Here is a 17,452-nt window from a genome sequence, read left to right on the forward strand (position 1 = left end):
GAAGACCCATGATCCAAAGGAGAGGGAGCTCTTGGTGCCTGGACCCTGGACGCTGGAGGTAGACCAAGCAGAGTTCTCCAGAGAACACCGCCGGACTGCGTGGTACCTTTGCCAGACCCTACAACCTACCTATCCCTTCATTTGTAAGTTACCCCACAAAATAAACCTCCCTTTTAACTACGTGGAGTGGCCTTAATAATTTCATCAATACCTGACATCCCTAAACAAAAAGCGGTGTGTGAATAAGAAGCCCCGGACCCTAAGGAAGATGACATGGGAAATGATTTTCCTTCTACCGGGTTCAGAGTCCCTTCTACCCAAAAGCCCCGGTTCCTCATTGCACCCGCTAGACGTGTGACTTCCTGCACAGAAGTTCTTCAGAAACCATCTGGGAACCTCCTAAGGATGACAAACATGGGCATCTTGGTCACCTGCAGAAATGGTATCCGTAACAGTGAAAGACCAGGGAAGAGGACAAGGTTCACATTGAAATTGTTCATGGAGCAGCAATGTCACTGGTGACATTCACAGCCACACATGGAACACTGGGAGGACCGCATGCTTCAGGCACTTGCCCAGGACAAGGTTGGTCAACAATATGATGCTGTGGGAGGTGAGGAGGTCTTTGGGGGTCTTCAGAGAGGGACCCTGGCTAGTTCTCCTGAGAAGAGCAGTACAGCCCCGCCCCCTTGCCCGGCCCCATCTCACCACGCAACCTCTCCCTCCATGGACATTCTCCTGCTCTTAGGCCACAAATCCCTCCCCAGAGCTGAGCGGAAGCCAGTACTGTACTTTCGAACTTTCAAAGCCATGAATTAAATGAACTTATTTTACTTTATAAAGTACACAGTGCTGGGTATTTTGTCATAGCAACAGGAAAAAAAAAAAGACCAATAGAGGGCTCCAAGTTAGAAGTCATCAGACACGGGTCTCTCAGCCTTTAAGCAGAAACAAAGGACCACCTGGGAAGCAAGGCCCATACCATCCTCCCAGAGTCCCCATGTGTCTGTGCATTAGCGCCACCTTAGGATCTCTGAAGTCTGTGGATGGATGCCAAGTTCCTCCTCCTCAAGTTTCTGCTCAGCTCTTAAGGGATGAGACTGCTGCTAATTCTTTTAATGCTGGCCACATGGTTTGAAGGTGCAGGGCTGAATCCTACTGGAGCTGGGAGCTTCCGACTTAAGAGGAAAAAGGAGGCAGGGGCTGCTGAGCACGAACGTGAAGGCTCTACTGTAGCAAGCAGGTAAGAGTTGGCCAAGGACTCCAGGCGGATGAGCATGGGTAAGGCCGCACCGGCAAGAACCTAAAGGCACCTAACTATACTGTGCAGCTGCTGGGAACTCAACACAGGCTTGTGACCGGAACCGTGGGAAGGGACGGTAGAAGTCAGGACAGGCTCTGGAAGCCTAGAGAGGGCTGCCCACAGCAGCTATGGAGGGCTGCGGCTGAAGCGGGTGGGCAGGCAGGAGGCATGGGCTGGTTCGGCACTGCGGAGGAACGACACACCACTGGACATGGGAACCAAATGCGGCAGGGCTGGTGTTTGACACATGGGTTCTGGAAATAAATGATGCCTCCATTGGTCTGAGTGGGTTTGCCATGAACAGGGGTGGGGAGAGGACCAACAAGAACAAAGCAAAAACAAACACACACCTGTGCGCAGGCCTTTAGTGCCAGCCCACGAGAGGCAGAGGCAGGAGGATCTCTGTGAGTTAAAGACTAGAACTCAAGGCTCTACACAGTGAGTTCCAGGGCAGCCAGAGCCAGCCTGTCTCCAACAACAACAACAAGCAAACTGTCCTTCCTGCAAGCTTCCTCAGTCTTTTGCACCCCAGCAGGCACAGTCGGGCCCAGGAAGACAGAAGAGGAGGAGGCAGAATCTTCCCTTCTGGAAGCCTGTCTCAAGGGCTTGCCTTCGCTAGGCCCACAGAATGCTGCTGAGAGGCTGGGCCTGACCAACCAGAAACATAACTACATGTCCCTGGCACTTCCAAGTTAACAAGGTTAAACCAGACACTTCAGATGACTAGGAGGGGAACAGGGGTCAGGGCGGGAGGATCTGTCTCTGAGTTTTCTGGAAAACAAGAAGAGTGAACCAAAACCTAACAAGCATATGTTGTTACGACATACTGCTCGTCGCACAGAATTCAGAAACTTTAAGAAACATCTCAAACACAGCATCTCACCTGGTAATTATGGACTTCAGGATTTGTTTTGGAGCTAAAAAGAAAACGAAAAACATCATTTTACCAGTTGTAAGGAGACATTATGATGGGTCTATTTAACAGCCATAACTAACCCCACAGACTCCCTACTCCATTAAGAACGCTGGCACACCCCTTCTTTTTTGGTTCCTAGAACTTACACGAACACAGATAATCAAGGAAACCACAAACAGCGACTTCCACTCACCAGCTTAAGGCTCACCAGCGTAAACAGCCCAGGCATACGCCAAAGTGCAGCCGTGACATTGTGGGTTTCTTTCCAGCAGCACAAACCAGGCAGCTTCATTCCCACCACAGGCCCTCCATGGCATTGCCCCGGAGGCTAGCACTCTAGTGATGGCACAGAGCCTCTAGCTGAAGGGAGAGGTACCAGCTTCTCCGAGACACCTACCACAGGCACTGTGAGGAATCCCACATGAGCCCCTGGCCCACAATGACACTCCTGCTGATCTGGGCACTGGTGGGGAATGTTCATTCACATCAAGCCTCTGCCCTGTCACTAATTTACTTAATGGGGTGACAAAGTCCAGGACGTTTCCTACCACCTCAATCCACAGCCAAATGAATAGTGGCTTCACTGAGAGTTAGGAAACCTACTAAGAATCACTGGCCAGTCAATGGCTGAGCCAGGGTTGATTCAATATCTGCTCAGACCCAAACCCTATTTTCTTTCCACCAAATCTAGTGGGCTCTTGGGGGGTCTGTGGAAAAGTTCAGAGTTCAAGTGGGGTCTAATTTGACTAGAATCTTAATTAGAACTGGCTTGGCAAATACATAAACACATATGCATACATAAATATGTGTGTGAAATATATGTATGTATATATATATATGTAGTTTACGTATGTATACACATACACAGAGAGAGAGGAGAGAGGAGGAGGAGGAGAAAGGGAGGGAAGGGAGAGAGGGAGAGAGATAGAGGGATAGAGAGGTAGAGGGAGGGAGGGAGGGGGGAGAGAGAGGGAGAGAGAGAGGGAGAGAGGAGAGGGAGAGAGGAGAGGGAGGGAGAGGGAGGGAGAGGGAGGGAGGGAGGGGGGGGAGAGAGGGAAGGAGGGAGGGAGAGAGAGAGAGAGAACAAAAACACATTTGTTGCATAAGACACAAGCTCAGTACCTACTCAAAACCTCACAAGCCCAGAACAATCACTGGGCAGTCACTGTTGCCAGGGTGCCTGGAATGAAGGTTTATTGCATCTCTAACAGGGGAGGGGGGCATCTCTGTTCTGAGTCTTACACTGGGTCTGCGTTCAGTTTTCAGAGAGGACTGTCAGTGAAGCCAGGCTCTAGCCAGAGCTTAGGCTGGCTCAGCAGGTGGGTGAAGTGCTCCACAAGGTGTTCTTTCTCCAGTAGTACCTCTGAGGTTCCCAGCACAACTTCATCTGCTGCCCCACAGCAATTCTACTCACCCAGGATCCCCAGGCTGGGAAGAGCAATTGAACAGCTGCGAACAGCGGTTATTAACTCATTTGTTCCTACAGGGTCTATTTACTGACACTTGGGGGTGTGTGTGCGGCGATTGTTTTTTTATGTTTGTTTTCATTCCCAGTGTATAATCTCCCCTAGATTCTAAGAGGGAAATGTCACTTTATCAGGGAAATACAAACAAACAAAATAATCACCTCCTAAGAAAGCAAGAAATACTGTAGCTTACAATCTCCCGAGAATTAAAAACAGGACCTGTCGGGCTGAAACCGGTCAGCAGCTTTCAGCATGCTGCCTGCCGAGACCCCGAGGCAGAGGGCACCCCTGCAGACCTGAGAACACTGGTCATACCCCATACCCCCACCACAGGGGGCAATGGGCAGCGTTCAAGAGGATTCTCCCACCCCTCCATTAGATGCAGAAGGCAGACAGTGCGACCAGGCCAGCCTGTCTGCAAACACACCCTGGAACCTGAGGCTATGCTAACTTTGCTCTCCAGAACCTGAGGTTCCTTGAAGGGGATCTCAGGGCTTCCTGAAGTGGGGAGGAAGCCAATGAACAGGTGGGCCTTAGTCCTTTCCTACCCACAAGCAGCTCTCTGCTCCTGTCTGTTTCCTTTGCTTTTAAGTCAGGCTTCTTGGGGGAGGTGGCAAAGTGTAAAAATCACAAGCTAAAAACACTGGGGAGAACACAGCCCGAGTCCCAGCTCCTTGCCTGCAAATGAGAAAAATGGGAGCAAAGCGGGAAGAAGACCAAAGGCCCCAGCACACACGGAAAAAGCTGCCATGGAGAGGGCTCCTGACACCTCGGGTGGAGCTCTGGTCTCATGACCCTGATCTCAAGCCCTGACTGCCAGGATGAGAGGGCACAGCCCAGGCCGTCTGTACCCATCTCCACAGCCACTACCACCTTTGCCCCATCAGACTTGAGGCCTCAGCTCGCAGTTCAGAACCCATGATCTACCAACTGCTCTCTCACACGACAGCTGCTCCTAGCATGTCATGCTTACGGAGGAAGAGGACTGGTTTCAGACGGGAGAGAAGGCAGGGAAGAGGTACAGCAGCAGCTCTCTCCTAGGGGCCGCGCTAACCTTACCAGGGAAGCTTTGAAGGACAAATGCCCACGTCCCCACATGTGTATAAGTATTCCTATGGCCCAAGGCTGTCCTGCCCATGGGGGACGTTTCATAGCTTATCAGGGAGTTCCAGACACAGGCAGGGTCACACTAGGGAAAAGGCAGCTGATGCGACCCAAGGGCCAAATGTGGCAGACTGGTACTTATGAATAAAGTTTTATTGAATCACCGCCATGCTCCTCCGTTTGCATACTGTCTACAGCTGCTCCAGTGTTGCTACGGCAGAACTGAAGAGTTCTGAAAGAGATGTCACAGCCCAGAACTCAAAATACTTCCAATCTGCCCTGCGACGAGGAGCTTGCAAAGTCCCATACGGGAGGTTTTCAGTCTGGTGACACAGTATTTATTATCCTGCAGAAACTCTTAGAGGTGGCTTCTTTATTTGTTGGCTTGCTTTCATTATCATTGTACATCTGTGTGCACGCTGCATGTGTATGCCATGGTGCGCGTGTGGAGGTCAGGTCAGAGGGCAGCGCTGTGGAGCCAGTGCTCTTTCCACCTTTATACGGGTCTCACGGCTGGCACATAGCAAGCGCCTTACCCACTGAGCCATCTCTCCAGCCCTCCGGGGGTGTTTCATGTCTCCTAGCACCTGCAGGTCCCTGGACAAGGCAGCACCTGTTGCTGGGAACCTTTGCTCAGCAGCGGGGCCGTCGGTCCCCACCCTTGCCTGCCGCACGATTACTGCACGTGCCGCATGCCTGGCTGCCACCTTACCACCCTGACAACAAACAAAGCACTATGCTACCCAAACAAAACAGCTGTTTTGCAACAAGAAAGTCTGGGAACATTCTGTTGTATGTTTTTTGAAAGCTGGGAGGATGGTGTGGTGTAGCCAGGCAGCAGAAAAGGAAAAAAAAAAAAAAAGTTATCAGGTGAGTCACTTGGATTTCATTGTATTAAGGAGAAAGTCAACACTGCTAACACACGTGGTAATTAGAGGGGAGAGTTGTGCTGGCGAGTCTGGGGGTACTTACCAGAGCTGAGCAGCAATCACTGGGTTGCTTGCTGTAAAGAAAGGATGGGAAGTCATGCAGAACTTGAAAATATTCACTAGACAATAACACCGAAAGAATGACTGGGCAGAGACCACTCTATCAGAGCACAGTCCTCATCTCAAACCAGGCAGCCTTGAACTCTGACTAGTCTTCCCTGAGGACTTGAACCCTCCCACTAATATGTGCTGTTCCTCCCTGTTCTCTGGGCAACTCTAGAAGCAGGTTCCCAGGGCTGGGTGTGCTGGTATGCCCACAAAGCACCAGGAGGCAACCACAGGGCAGTCCTTGCACCCAAGGAGCTGGGGGTCCTGGGTAGAGACGGAAAAGCAATATAACATGATAAAGGATGAAATACCAGCAACCTCTAGGGAAGAACTTGGAGCAGGCATTTTTGATGGGGCAGAGGCAGAGCCTGCATAAAAGAGACGTTTATTCAACTACACTTCTTTTCTTCTTGTGTGATGCTGGGAACTGAACCCATAGCCTTGCACCACTGAGCTATATCCCTAACTTGCCATACACACTTTTCTTCTTTTGAGGGGGGCAGAGTTTTATATTGCTCTGGCCTCAAATGTTACGTAGCTGAGGATCACATCGAATTTCTGATCCTTCCTCTACTTCACAAGTATTGAGATTATCAGTTTCTAGAACGGGGAGAAATCCAGGGTTTCATCTGAGCGAGGCAAACACTCTACCAACCAAGCTATCCCCCAGCTCTCCTTACTTCCTTTCAAGAAGGGTACACCAGGGGAAAACATTCAGAGCTTCACAAAGAAGATTCTAGGCCTCTAGCTGGAAAATATGTCAGTAAAATAAATGGAGGAAAAGGATCTAGAGACCAGAAAGGAGGGTAAGAAGGAATCTCGGAGGCAGAAGTCTAAAAACATCCCAAGCTATTCAGTGGGGTCTGCCATATTCTCTACTTCTAGGTCAGCGACACTGGACGTTTCCTCCCCTTATGATAGCATACACTTGTGGGGACTGGGTGCTTGCAACTGTATCAAAATAGTGGTTTTCTTCTTTAGAAAATTGTCCCCCAGATTGGACTGTTTATGGACACCTATGACTCTATGGACAGCACCCCTCACCCCCAAGTGTGGTTCTCTAATAGAGACAATGGTCCTGCTTGAGTTCTCACCCCTGGCTGCTCCCTGAGATCTGCCTGAAGCTTCCCGCAGTCACCCTTCATCAGGTATCACCCTCTCTTTGACCACGTCCCCCGGTCCCCGGCCTTTCTTTTTGCTTGTGAACTTTCCTTTTCTTTTTTATTAATGAAAAATTTTCATTTATTTTACATCCCAACTGCAGCCACCCCTCCCTGTCCCCTCTCCTTCCCTCCACCCACGTCCTTTGTTTGTGATTTTTGTTTGTTAGTTTGGTTTGGTTTTTTTTTCAAGACAGGGTTTCTCTGTGTACCCCTGGCTGTTCTGGAACTCCCTCTAGACCAACTGGCCTCCAACTCACAAAGATCTGACTGCTTCTGCCTCCCAAGTGCTGGGGTTAAAGGTGTGCGCCACCACAGCCTGGCTCCCTGGTCTCTCTTAAAGTTAAGGCCATATTTTGGGGGCTCTTGGCTTTTTTTTCCTTCACTAAAGCAGCTGAGAATGACTTAAGACCTGTTGTCTGTCATCATACTGTGCTACTGACTCATAATATAAGGAAGCAGGGTAGAGGGAGACAAAGGAGGAAGATTCTAGAAAGCACAGGTATATAAGCAGGTTTCCAGGGGCCCATGAAACCCCAGGGTAGGCAAGAAAAATGTACAGAATGACAAGGGTAGGAGGGTGGCAGAGAGAGGCTGGGTGCAGTGGCCCTGCTGTGATAAAGGACAAACAGTGCAGTGCTAACTGGAGTGTGCCCGAAGGAGGAGCGATCCGTGTGGAGAAGTGAGCTACCCAGGGCTTCCAGCTACGATTATGAAACCCAGCTTAAGTAGAATGATGTGTTCATTTACTGCCTGACACATCCTGGTCTCAGGCCTCACACAGGTGGGCCGTAACAGACACAAGAGTCAGGGAACTCTGAGCAGGGGAGCAGCGCTGCAGGGTGCAGCTGTATTCAGGGACTGGGGGTGGGGGGGACTGACCACGGGAGACCTGAACTATGTCTCTGCAGGTAATGCATCCTTTCTTCTGTGACCACAATTCTGGTTAGCATGCGCCCGATGTCCCCACCAGGAACGGCAAGGTAGTGGAGACAATGGACGCAGTACCTTCTATGGACAAAGGTGAGACTGTTGAGGATCCAAGCCTAAAAGAGGCAGAGAGGCACAGTCGAAAGAAGACAGACAGGGAGAGGCAGAGGAGCACACTGGGTGGGAGAAAGACGACAGCTGGAGGTCGAGGTCCACCGAGACTCAGGACATTCTTTTCCAACACCAGAGGGTACCAGCAGTAACTCCTCCCCTAGCCAAACCACCCACCACGTGCTACTGCAACATGTCTGCAAGGAAGGAACACCATATAACCTTTGAAGGTGGAATGTCGCCGGGACGGGTAGCGTTTGCTAGGCTTCCTCTCAAAGGTGCTGGTTCTTCGCAATCTGGAGCCGTGTGTTGCCTGGTATTCTGTCCGCCCGCTGGGAAGGAAATATTTGATTTGCACATTAGCGCCGATACCAGCTCTCAGCATACCACAGCTAGTGCAAATGAATATTTTCTTTTTTTTTTTTTTTCAAGAGCTCCAGCATTTCAACTTAGCATGAACTCACCTGGTAAAGACACACTAAGTTTAAAGCTTCTATTTGGAAGTATAGTCTCCTTTACCAAGCCAGGCACAGGGGCAAAAATCTCTTTCTACCAAAGGGTAAAACCTACAATTTAAGTACCAACCACTTGGTTGCTCAAACCAAACAGGTCCGAGTACTTGGATCACTTGATGAAGATTATTGATTAGACACGGAATAACCTCTCAAGGAACACCATAGAGACACTCAGCATTTCACATCGCCTCCAAGGCTGTTGTAGCAGGCCCCTAAACTAAACCCTGGCTTCCCTTGCAAGGCGCCAAAGGAAATGTCTCCAAGTTCTTTGGCTTTCCAGACCCAACCACTGTGAAGCCAGCTGCAGCTTCCAGGAGGGCAGCTGTGTTTTGCTGATCCACTCATCACTGCTCCAGTCCAGTGACTTTTGGCTGGTTTTTCAGAGGGAAGGATCCAAATGCTACCTGCTGCTCCAGATGCCTCCCGGGGCAGCCCACCTCCAAACTTCCTTTCTTCATTTCTCCTTGAGGACCACAGGTCACTAGGTCTGAGCCAATCCCTGGAGCATCTCCCCAGGAGGGAGAAGCCTACGTTTTTGGCAATCTCCTCAAATGCCCTCTCCACCCAACTCCAAATCCACATGGGTCTGGGCAGACCGTGGCAGTCCTGCAAACCTGTGCCACGCTGCCAAGTCCATCCTCCCAGGGCCTAGCGATGCGATTTTTTTCCCTCAAGGACGTGCTCTTCTTTTTCCCTTCCTTAGAGCATTTAAAAAATACACTCAGACAAAAACTATTCTTTAAACAGAAATGCACAGCCACTTCCTTGCACGGTAGATAGATCTGAAGTGAGCAACACTTCTGGCATTTTCAACAGAGTTCAGGGACATGCCACGTGTGGGCAGAGGTTACGAAACCAAGTGAAGTTCTCTACCGTGTAACTGAGATTCTCAGACTCAGGAGTGTATTTGAAATGTGCGTTCCAGGCTGGAGAGATGATGGCTCTGTGGGCTGCTTTCCAGGGGACTGAGGTTCAATTTCTAGCACCCATATAGCAGCTCACCATCGTCTGTCACTCTAGTTTTAGGACATCTGACACCTTCTCTGGCCTCTGCAGACACCAGGCACTCACATGGTGCACAAACATACATGTAGACAAAACACCCATACACATAAACAAATAAATTTTAAAAAAAAGAAAAAGAAAATTCACATTGCAAGGGCTGACACCCACACACATACATTCACACACTCTGGTTAAGAGGCCGTGTATCTTCATTTTCAAAGACGCCCCAGGAGTTTGCATGTGCTAGTCTTAAACTCAAAAGTGAAAATATGTGAGAATAAGCTTTTTATTCAGGCTCTTTTCTGATTCAAATACACACACACACACACACACACACACACACACACACACACACACACTGCTCTCATTCTTAATCATTACCAAATCTCTTAGCAATGGTTAGAAATTTAAAAACCAGGGCTGGGCCAGGTGGTGGCAGTGGTGACACATTCCTTTAATCCCAGCACTGGGAGGCAGAGCCAGGTGGATCTCTGTGAGTTCGAGGCCAGCCTGGTCTACAGAGCGAGATCCAGGACAGGTACCAGAACTACACAGAGAAACCCTGTCTCAAGAAACCAAAAAAAAGAACGAACCAGGGCTGGGAAGATGTTTAGGCAGTGAAGTACTGAGTGAGGATTTTAAGAACCAGAGCTGGGAAGATGATGTCAGTGAAGTACTGACACAGCATGGAGATCTGAGTTCAGATCCCCAGCACCCGTCTAGTCTCAACAGCAGGGTGCTGTTTTGCAATCTGTAATCCTAGCACTGGGAAGGTGGAAATAAGATCTTTGGAGGTCAGCAGCAGCTGCCTAGCTCAGTCAGTGAGCTACAGATTCAGTAAGAGACCCTGTCTCAGAAAATGAGATGGAGAGCAGTGGAGGAAGACACTCAGGCCACTCTCAGGCCTCTATGAAAACTTGCACATGCACATGTGTATATGCTACTGGAAGACGGGCAAACACCACCACACATCCGCATGCACACAAACAAATAGAAGCACCAAGGCCAGGTGTGCGGGGCACACTTCTACTCCATTTAGCAGGCAGAGTTTGAGCCCATTGTAGTCAGTAAAACAGGGATACTTGATCTGCCTAACAAGGCTGCCTCCAGGGTTAAGAGTGGGTCACGAGGAGTTCTAGTGAGGCCGAATCCAACAGAACCTCCTCCAATGACTCTATGCGCTCTGTCTGCTCTACTCACAGGCGGTCACCACCTCATTCGGCCACTGCACACTGGAGATGAGGCTGCTTGAGACCAGCGCACTAGAGTTTTCAAATCTAGTAGCTGCTGAGTAGCTGGTGGCCACTGCGCCAGACAGCACTATTCTAGCTAGAGGTATAGGCCCGGCAATTTTGTTATTACATGTTGAGCACACTTCACCCCCAAATCCAAAACAAACAGTTCCAAGCTGAGAAAAAGGTCAACATCAAAACGTTCCTGGCACCAAGGATTTCACCCCACATCAGTCCCATGTGGTCGGTAAAGGGATGGAAGCCAAAAGAGGCTGTGGCTGGACCAAAACGGCAGACCTTGACAAGGAAGTGGGGGTGGGGCAAACAAGCCACACGGATGGACAGACGGACGGACAGACAGACACAAATCCGCTGCTACATTCATACACAGGAAAGAGGAGTTGCCACTCTCTGAAACACCTGGCCCATGTCCTAAAGCAACTGCCAACCTGAACCGGAAGCGAGAACCCAGCCGGATGAAGTCCGATCTGGTGGACTTGCTGTTGCTCGGCGTGCGCAGACGGAAGAAGGCGTGGTGCTCCACGGCACACTTCCATAAGTGCTTGCAAGTGCGTGCGCTGTCCAGCCTGAACACGAACGTGTGCTCCTGCTCACGCCCCTGAGGGAGGAAGCAAAGGTCGTTGTCGTGAGGGCACGTGTCACAGGGGCGTGGGTGAGTGGCCACAGGAAGGACATGGAGGAGCACAGCCTACCTGGTCGTCATCCTCCACTACTACGAGGGTCAGTTTGCTCTTTTTAAAGTCCATTTTGGTAATCTTAGGCCTGGTCAGAGAAAAGGCGCTTTAAAAAGGGCAGTCTACAGCCAAACTGTCTACACATCCAACAGTTCCCTTTCCACTTATGAAAGTTTAGATTGGCTAAGAAAAGGAAATCATCATTCATTCATTTAAATATGATTATCTAGGGGTTCAGTGCATTGGCCACACACACCCACAATGACACTGGGATGGTGTGATTTTTTTTTTTTTTTTTTTTTAAAAAGCAAAATCTGGGTGTTGCAAATACCCCTCAGAATCATCCATCACATAGACTCTCCAACACAAAATAGGAAAAGACATTTTTAATATTAGACAAAACTAAAATTACCAAAAGAATAAGCCTATTTTGTTAGCTCCTTCAAAGATTAATATGCCTGTCGGGGTCAGTCCAAGAGAATATTCACAGCCATCTCTTCCCTACAAACAAATGAAGGGACAGTCGGTAGAGGGTTCCAACAGGTCGTCACAGAAGAATGTAAACATGATTTCCTCACCACCATTTACTTTGTTGGCACACTATGCATTTTCCAGAAACAGCCAAATAAAGTGACAAAAACACACAGAGTTCTTACCCTGACAACGTGCATGTCCACCCCATACATTTCCAGCCACTTTGCTTTGTTGAGATAAGAGAGTTCTGCCTGGGCAGGGCTCTTTCCCCTTAGGAAAAAAACAACAACAACAAACAATGGAGACGCATGTAAACTGGGACTCCCACACCCACAGTGTCTGAAGAGCCCACTGAGCTGCAGGAGGTCATGCAACAGGTTACAGCAATGGAGAATGCAAGTTTATATGGACAGAAATGATCTCTAAGAACCCCCGTGGCAACTGAACGGGAAGACCACAGGACGGTGTTTCTTAAGAAAACCAGAGTGTATACTGGGCAGTGGTGGTGCACACCTTTAATTCCAGCACTTGGGAGGCAGAGGCAGGCAGATCTCTGTGAGTTCCAGGCCAGCCTGGGCTACAGAGTGAGTCCCAGGCCAGCCTGGACTACACAGAGAAACCCTGTCTCAAAAAACCAAAAAAGAAAAAGGAAAACAAGAGTGTGCTCTAGGACAAAGGGAAAGATTGTCCCTCCTGGCCTTCCTCTGGGAGAAAGGAGGCTGCGTGGGAGAGAGTACGTGGGACATGCTGCCTGTACATCTGCACACTTCCCTAGCATTTGATAACAACATTCATACCATCTTTTATTTTAAAAGTCATCAGCCCTGGGCGGTAGTGGCGGCGCACGCCTTTAATCCCAGCACTCAGGAGGACAGTGAGATACTCTGAAGGCTAAGGCCCAACTCTGGACGGGGGTCACTTATGTCACATTCATCTGATACATAAAACTGAAGGTCCTGGAGCTGATGTCATATGTATTTAAAAATTGTCCCTATGATCAGACTTCAGCCTGCCCCATAAAGCCTGGTGTGCATTTTTCAAATGTATCACCAGGTTAGTGCTCAAAAGTTTTTCATTTTAGATTCAGAATTTGGGAGTTAGGGATGCTCCACCTGTATTTTTTAAAAAGTTTGCTCTAGAACAGTGGTTCTCAATCTGTGGGTCGAGACCCCTTTGGGGGGGGTCACACAGCAGATATCCTGCATATCCGATATTTACATTACGATTCATAACAGTCGCAAAATTACAGTTATGACGTAGCAACGAAATAATTTTATGGTTGGGGCTCACATAACATGAGGAACTGTACAAGGGTCACAGCATTAGGAAGGTTGGGAACCACTGCTCGGGACAAGACCTTGTCAGCGCAGTGTTTTAGCCACACCTGGGGAGTCACTGGTAAGAAACAATCAAATCAGACAGAAGCTACGTGTTTCAGGGACAGAAAAGATCATGGCTTGACCTTCGCACATTTCTCAGAAGAGGGGTGACACACGGGCCTTTTAGAAACAGGTGTGAAGCTCAGGAGAGAGGCTGTAACCCAGTCATTAACTGAGCACCTCTCTGGAGGCAGAGGGCACGCACGCACGCATGCACGCTGTGGAAAGTCATGCAACTGTTTTCCAGAAGGGTCTGACGAACACACAGGACAAAGAAACAAGCAGTTCAGACCACAAAAGAGGTGCACTCAGGTACCTGTACTCTTTCCATCTCTGGAAGATATCGAATTCCATGGCTTCGGTCTGATTTGGGATGAACCGAAACTCAGACACAAGTTCCGGGGTGTGTTCCGGGAGCTCGCACTCCCCCAGCTCCGCTGTGCAGTTTATAAAAGGGAGGAAAGCAGAAGAAGACACTGAGCACTTTGGGTTACTGCTGCGACTGAATCCACAGGCATCCTTTCTGATCAGACAGCACGGGTGCCCCTGAGGTAGAGCCCTCTTGTTATCAGCTCCCCTCAGCATCCCTGGGAGTCATGCTAACACCCTCCCTAATAGAGAAGTACACCATCACCTTGGTCACTACTGGCTTTCTCTCACTGCTTCTCCCATGTAAGGAGGCCTGGCTCACATTTCCCAGGGAAGTGGACATTTGCAATAAAAGGTGTTTGCAGGCAATGGGGATCTTCTGCACAGGGCTCTTGTTAAACATAGGTCAGAGCAGCGTTTTAGTGTATGCAGGGCTGGGAAGGATGGATCATGAATTTGGTGCATGCAGAATCTGAGTGAGGGATAAAGAGGCAGGGAGGGGTGGTGAGCAGGCTGCAGGAGCAACTTTGGCGAGTTAGGCGGAACAGAGAAGGGGAGAAGGGAGATGGCTGTGCAGAAGAGGGTGAATAGCAACAGGAACCTTCCCAGCAAAGAGCCCAACGCACACCACATGGTTCTTGCCCTTGCCAAGCCGCAAAACAGAGGGTCCAAGGACACGGTGGCCCTATCCCTCTGAAGCATGAACGAGAAAATCCACTTGACCCCTCCAGACTTCAGAATAAGAAAGAACCCCCCAGTTTCCTCTACAACCTGGTTACACTAAGTGTGGGCTTCAAGTTAGCAAATGGACATGCCACCTAAGGGCTGGATCACCATGCAGACTTGCATGCCCATCCAGGAACAGCCCAGTCTCTGCCTGTCAGCTCACAAGACCCTTGGGGATTGGGGCACTTTCCTTGGAAAGGCAGGGATCCCCAACAGTTGTTTTTGAACTTAAGAGTGCAAAAGCGTCATTTGGTGGGCTCATGAAAACAGAACATCAATGGGCCCCACACCCAGATTTGCTGATCTTGATATGGAGCCAGGCCCAGAATTGAATGTGTAACTGTGGGTGACCTTCAACTTCTGATCCACCTACTTTCACCTCTTGAGTGCACCACTATGGCTGATTGTATGTGGGGCTTGGGATGAAACTCAGGACTTCAGACATGCTAGGCAGACACTCTACCAACTGGGCTACATTCCCACTCCATCTGATTTGTACTTCTAACCAATTCCCATGTGATGCTGACACAGCTAGCCTGCTGATGGGAGAAAACCTGGAACCTGATGTCTCAGACATCGAATCCACCAGTGGATGGAGTCACACCTGCTCAGAAACCTGCGGGGACAGCAGCAGCTCACTACTTAAGACCACCTTACCACCCCACTGGGCCATGCATGGCCAGCATGTAGCTTCTGAGGACCAAAATCTCAAGAGCACATCCTCTGTGGAAGGCCATAGCTCAACTCAGGGGGCACCAATAATTCAAGAGCAACAGTAAGATATGACTTAAAGGCTCAACAACCAGAGGGACTTCATTTGATTTGCAGAATGGATACGAGTCCTTTTGGCCAAGTGTGGTGGGTCAATGAGATAAGCTATGGTAACAGGTTCTCATGGTCAAGGTCTGGGCAAGACAAAGTGAGACCCAGTCTCAAAGCCACTGAACCAAACAGTTCTTGTTCGTGAAGAAGAAGCAATAAAACCAAAGTCAAGGAGACTCTGCCTTTATAAGACAATGCTGACAGAGAGACGTGACCTGGCAAATACCTTTCCACTTGAATGCCATCCTCCACACCCCTAAGACCAAGATGTAGAAAGGTCTGGGTCAGGGCATGCAGCAGCTTTGACCCTGAGCAGGGGCACATACATGAAATTCTTCTCTAGAAACAATGTATAGCCAGAAAGGAAGTGGGGCTGGTTTCCCCAAGCTAGAGACCACCACTGACCTCAGTCCTAGAGGTCACTGTGGAGTGAACTCCTGGCAAGCGCTAACTAAGCTTTGTACAGTCTAAAAAGAGATTCCTATGGTATTTCATGTAGCCATAGGCAAATATGACTCAATAGGACGCTGTGTTTAGTGGTGCCCTAAACTGTCAAGATTAAGAATGTCAAAGACACCAGTGAGGAAGAGGGCATTGTCCCTTCCAGCCTTTGCTGGCCTGAAGCAGGCCTGAGCAGCACCTGGGACACCAGTCTTCCAAGAACATGCTGAAAGAACTTGGCACTCCAAGAATCTCCCAGTTCTGCAGCCAGGCTCTGGCTCCATGGAGACTGGAAGGGAAATGGCTCAGCTCTAAGGCTGACTAAGCTCCAACCTTGCCATAGCTAACTGTGAGTCCCTGGGCAAATCACTGAGCTGCTCCAGGTCTGCGATCTCTACCTGAGACATGGGAGTTATTCCATGGACCAAGCTCGAACATACCATGCCACAGACAATCTCAAATCCCTTTTACCCTTTCACTTGGATTGATTTTCAAATGTACCACAAATGTATTCCCCAAAGAGCACATCCTCTGTGGAAGGCCACAGTTGCTCAACTCAGGGGGCACTATTAATTCAAGAGCAACAGTAAGATATGCCTTAAAGGCTCAACCCCCAGAGGAAACTGTGCCCTTCATTTTATTCACCCCGTCAGCGTGAAGCTAGTTGCAGGGCTCCAGGCTGGGCTCCAGAGGAAAGCAGGTGAGACCACGGGAACGGAATGACAATGTGATGAGGCTTTCCCCATGTGTGTCCCTTGGTCTTCCAGTACTTATTTGTACCTGACATAAGGACTGCGTCTTAAATCTTTCTACAGCTACGGGTGGTTTTACTCTTCTCCAGGCTGCTTTCACGGTCTCTCTAGAGCGGACCAGCGAGGGCAAAGGTGTGCCTCCTCCTCTAATCACTCAGGACAACAGGACAGGCTTGAAACACTATGCCAACAGCCTCAGGAGGAAGCTTCTGCAGTGATTAATGGCCCCAGGCCTGACACGGATGCTTGGGTGCTTTCCTTTCATTAACACTACCCTGACAGATCCTGACAGATCCTTCGGGCCTGCCAAGCCTGACTAGGCCTCTTGAAAAGCTCAGGAACCAGTGCAGATGAAGGCTACTGTCTAGGCTGGTCAAATCCGCATCTGGCCAACACAGGAGCCTGGAGCCTCTGCCATGTCTCCAACTCTGTCTACACCACGGCACTCACCAGGAGACCTACTGCATCAGACTGCCCGGGGAGAGGAAGCATGCAGCCCTGTAGGTCACAGTCGGCTCCCAGCTCACTCCTCTCCTCCTCCTGCACTAACTGAGCGTCTGTGAGGAGGTGACGAAGGACTAGAAGTATCCAGGAGCAGGACTACACCCGCTATCAACAAAACACCTTTACAGGTATCGATGTGACAACATGCAAGGACTAAAAACAGCATGCAGGGCCGTGGGATGCCTCAGCAGACAACTGAGGACCTGAGTTCGAGCCCCATGACCCACATGGTGGAAGAAGAGAACCAACTTCTGCAAGTTGTTCTCTGACCTCTGAGAGCGTGCACACTTGTACTTGTGCGCGCACACATACATACTAAATTAAAATGTAACAAAAATACTAGGAAACTACACACAAAAAATTCTGATAATCTGAACTACACTTCTTTAAAAAAAAAAAATAATAATAATCTAAGCCGGGCGGTGGTGGCGCACGCCTTTAATCCCAGCACTCAGGAGGCAGAGGCAGGTCGATCTCTGTGAGTTTGAGGCCAGCCTGGGCTACAAAGTGA

General features: G+C 49.5%; 1 protein-coding gene across 5 annotated transcripts in view; it reads right to left on the reverse strand.

Annotated features, from left to right (window-relative positions):
• The window catches only part of Epb41l4b (erythrocyte membrane protein band 4.1 like 4B), a 150,253-nt gene that overhangs the window by 71,575 nt on the left and 61,226 nt on the right, over positions 1–17,452 (reverse strand). For all 5 annotated transcript variants that reach the window (XM_036177298.1, XM_036177296.1, XM_036177297.1 and 2 more), the window contains exons 7-14: positions 13,644–13,764; positions 12,131–12,218; positions 11,887–11,975; positions 11,493–11,562; positions 11,229–11,398; positions 8,250–8,359; positions 5,762–5,792; positions 2,187–2,220 (exon numbers count right to left, since the gene is read on the reverse strand). In XM_036177298.1, coding sequence (XP_036033191.1) covers positions 2,187–2,220; positions 5,762–5,792; positions 8,250–8,359; positions 11,229–11,398; positions 11,493–11,562; positions 11,887–11,975; positions 12,131–12,218; positions 13,644–13,764 — 713 coding nt within the window. The remainder of the gene's footprint in view (positions 1–2,186; positions 2,221–5,761; positions 5,793–8,249; positions 8,360–11,228; positions 11,399–11,492; positions 11,563–11,886; positions 11,976–12,130; positions 12,219–13,643; positions 13,765–17,452) is intronic.

This window comes from Onychomys torridus, chromosome 2 (assembly GCF_903995425.1).
Source record: "Onychomys torridus chromosome 2, mOncTor1.1, whole genome shotgun sequence".
In the NCBI taxonomy this organism is placed as follows: Eukaryota; Metazoa; Chordata; class Mammalia; order Rodentia; family Cricetidae; genus Onychomys; species Onychomys torridus.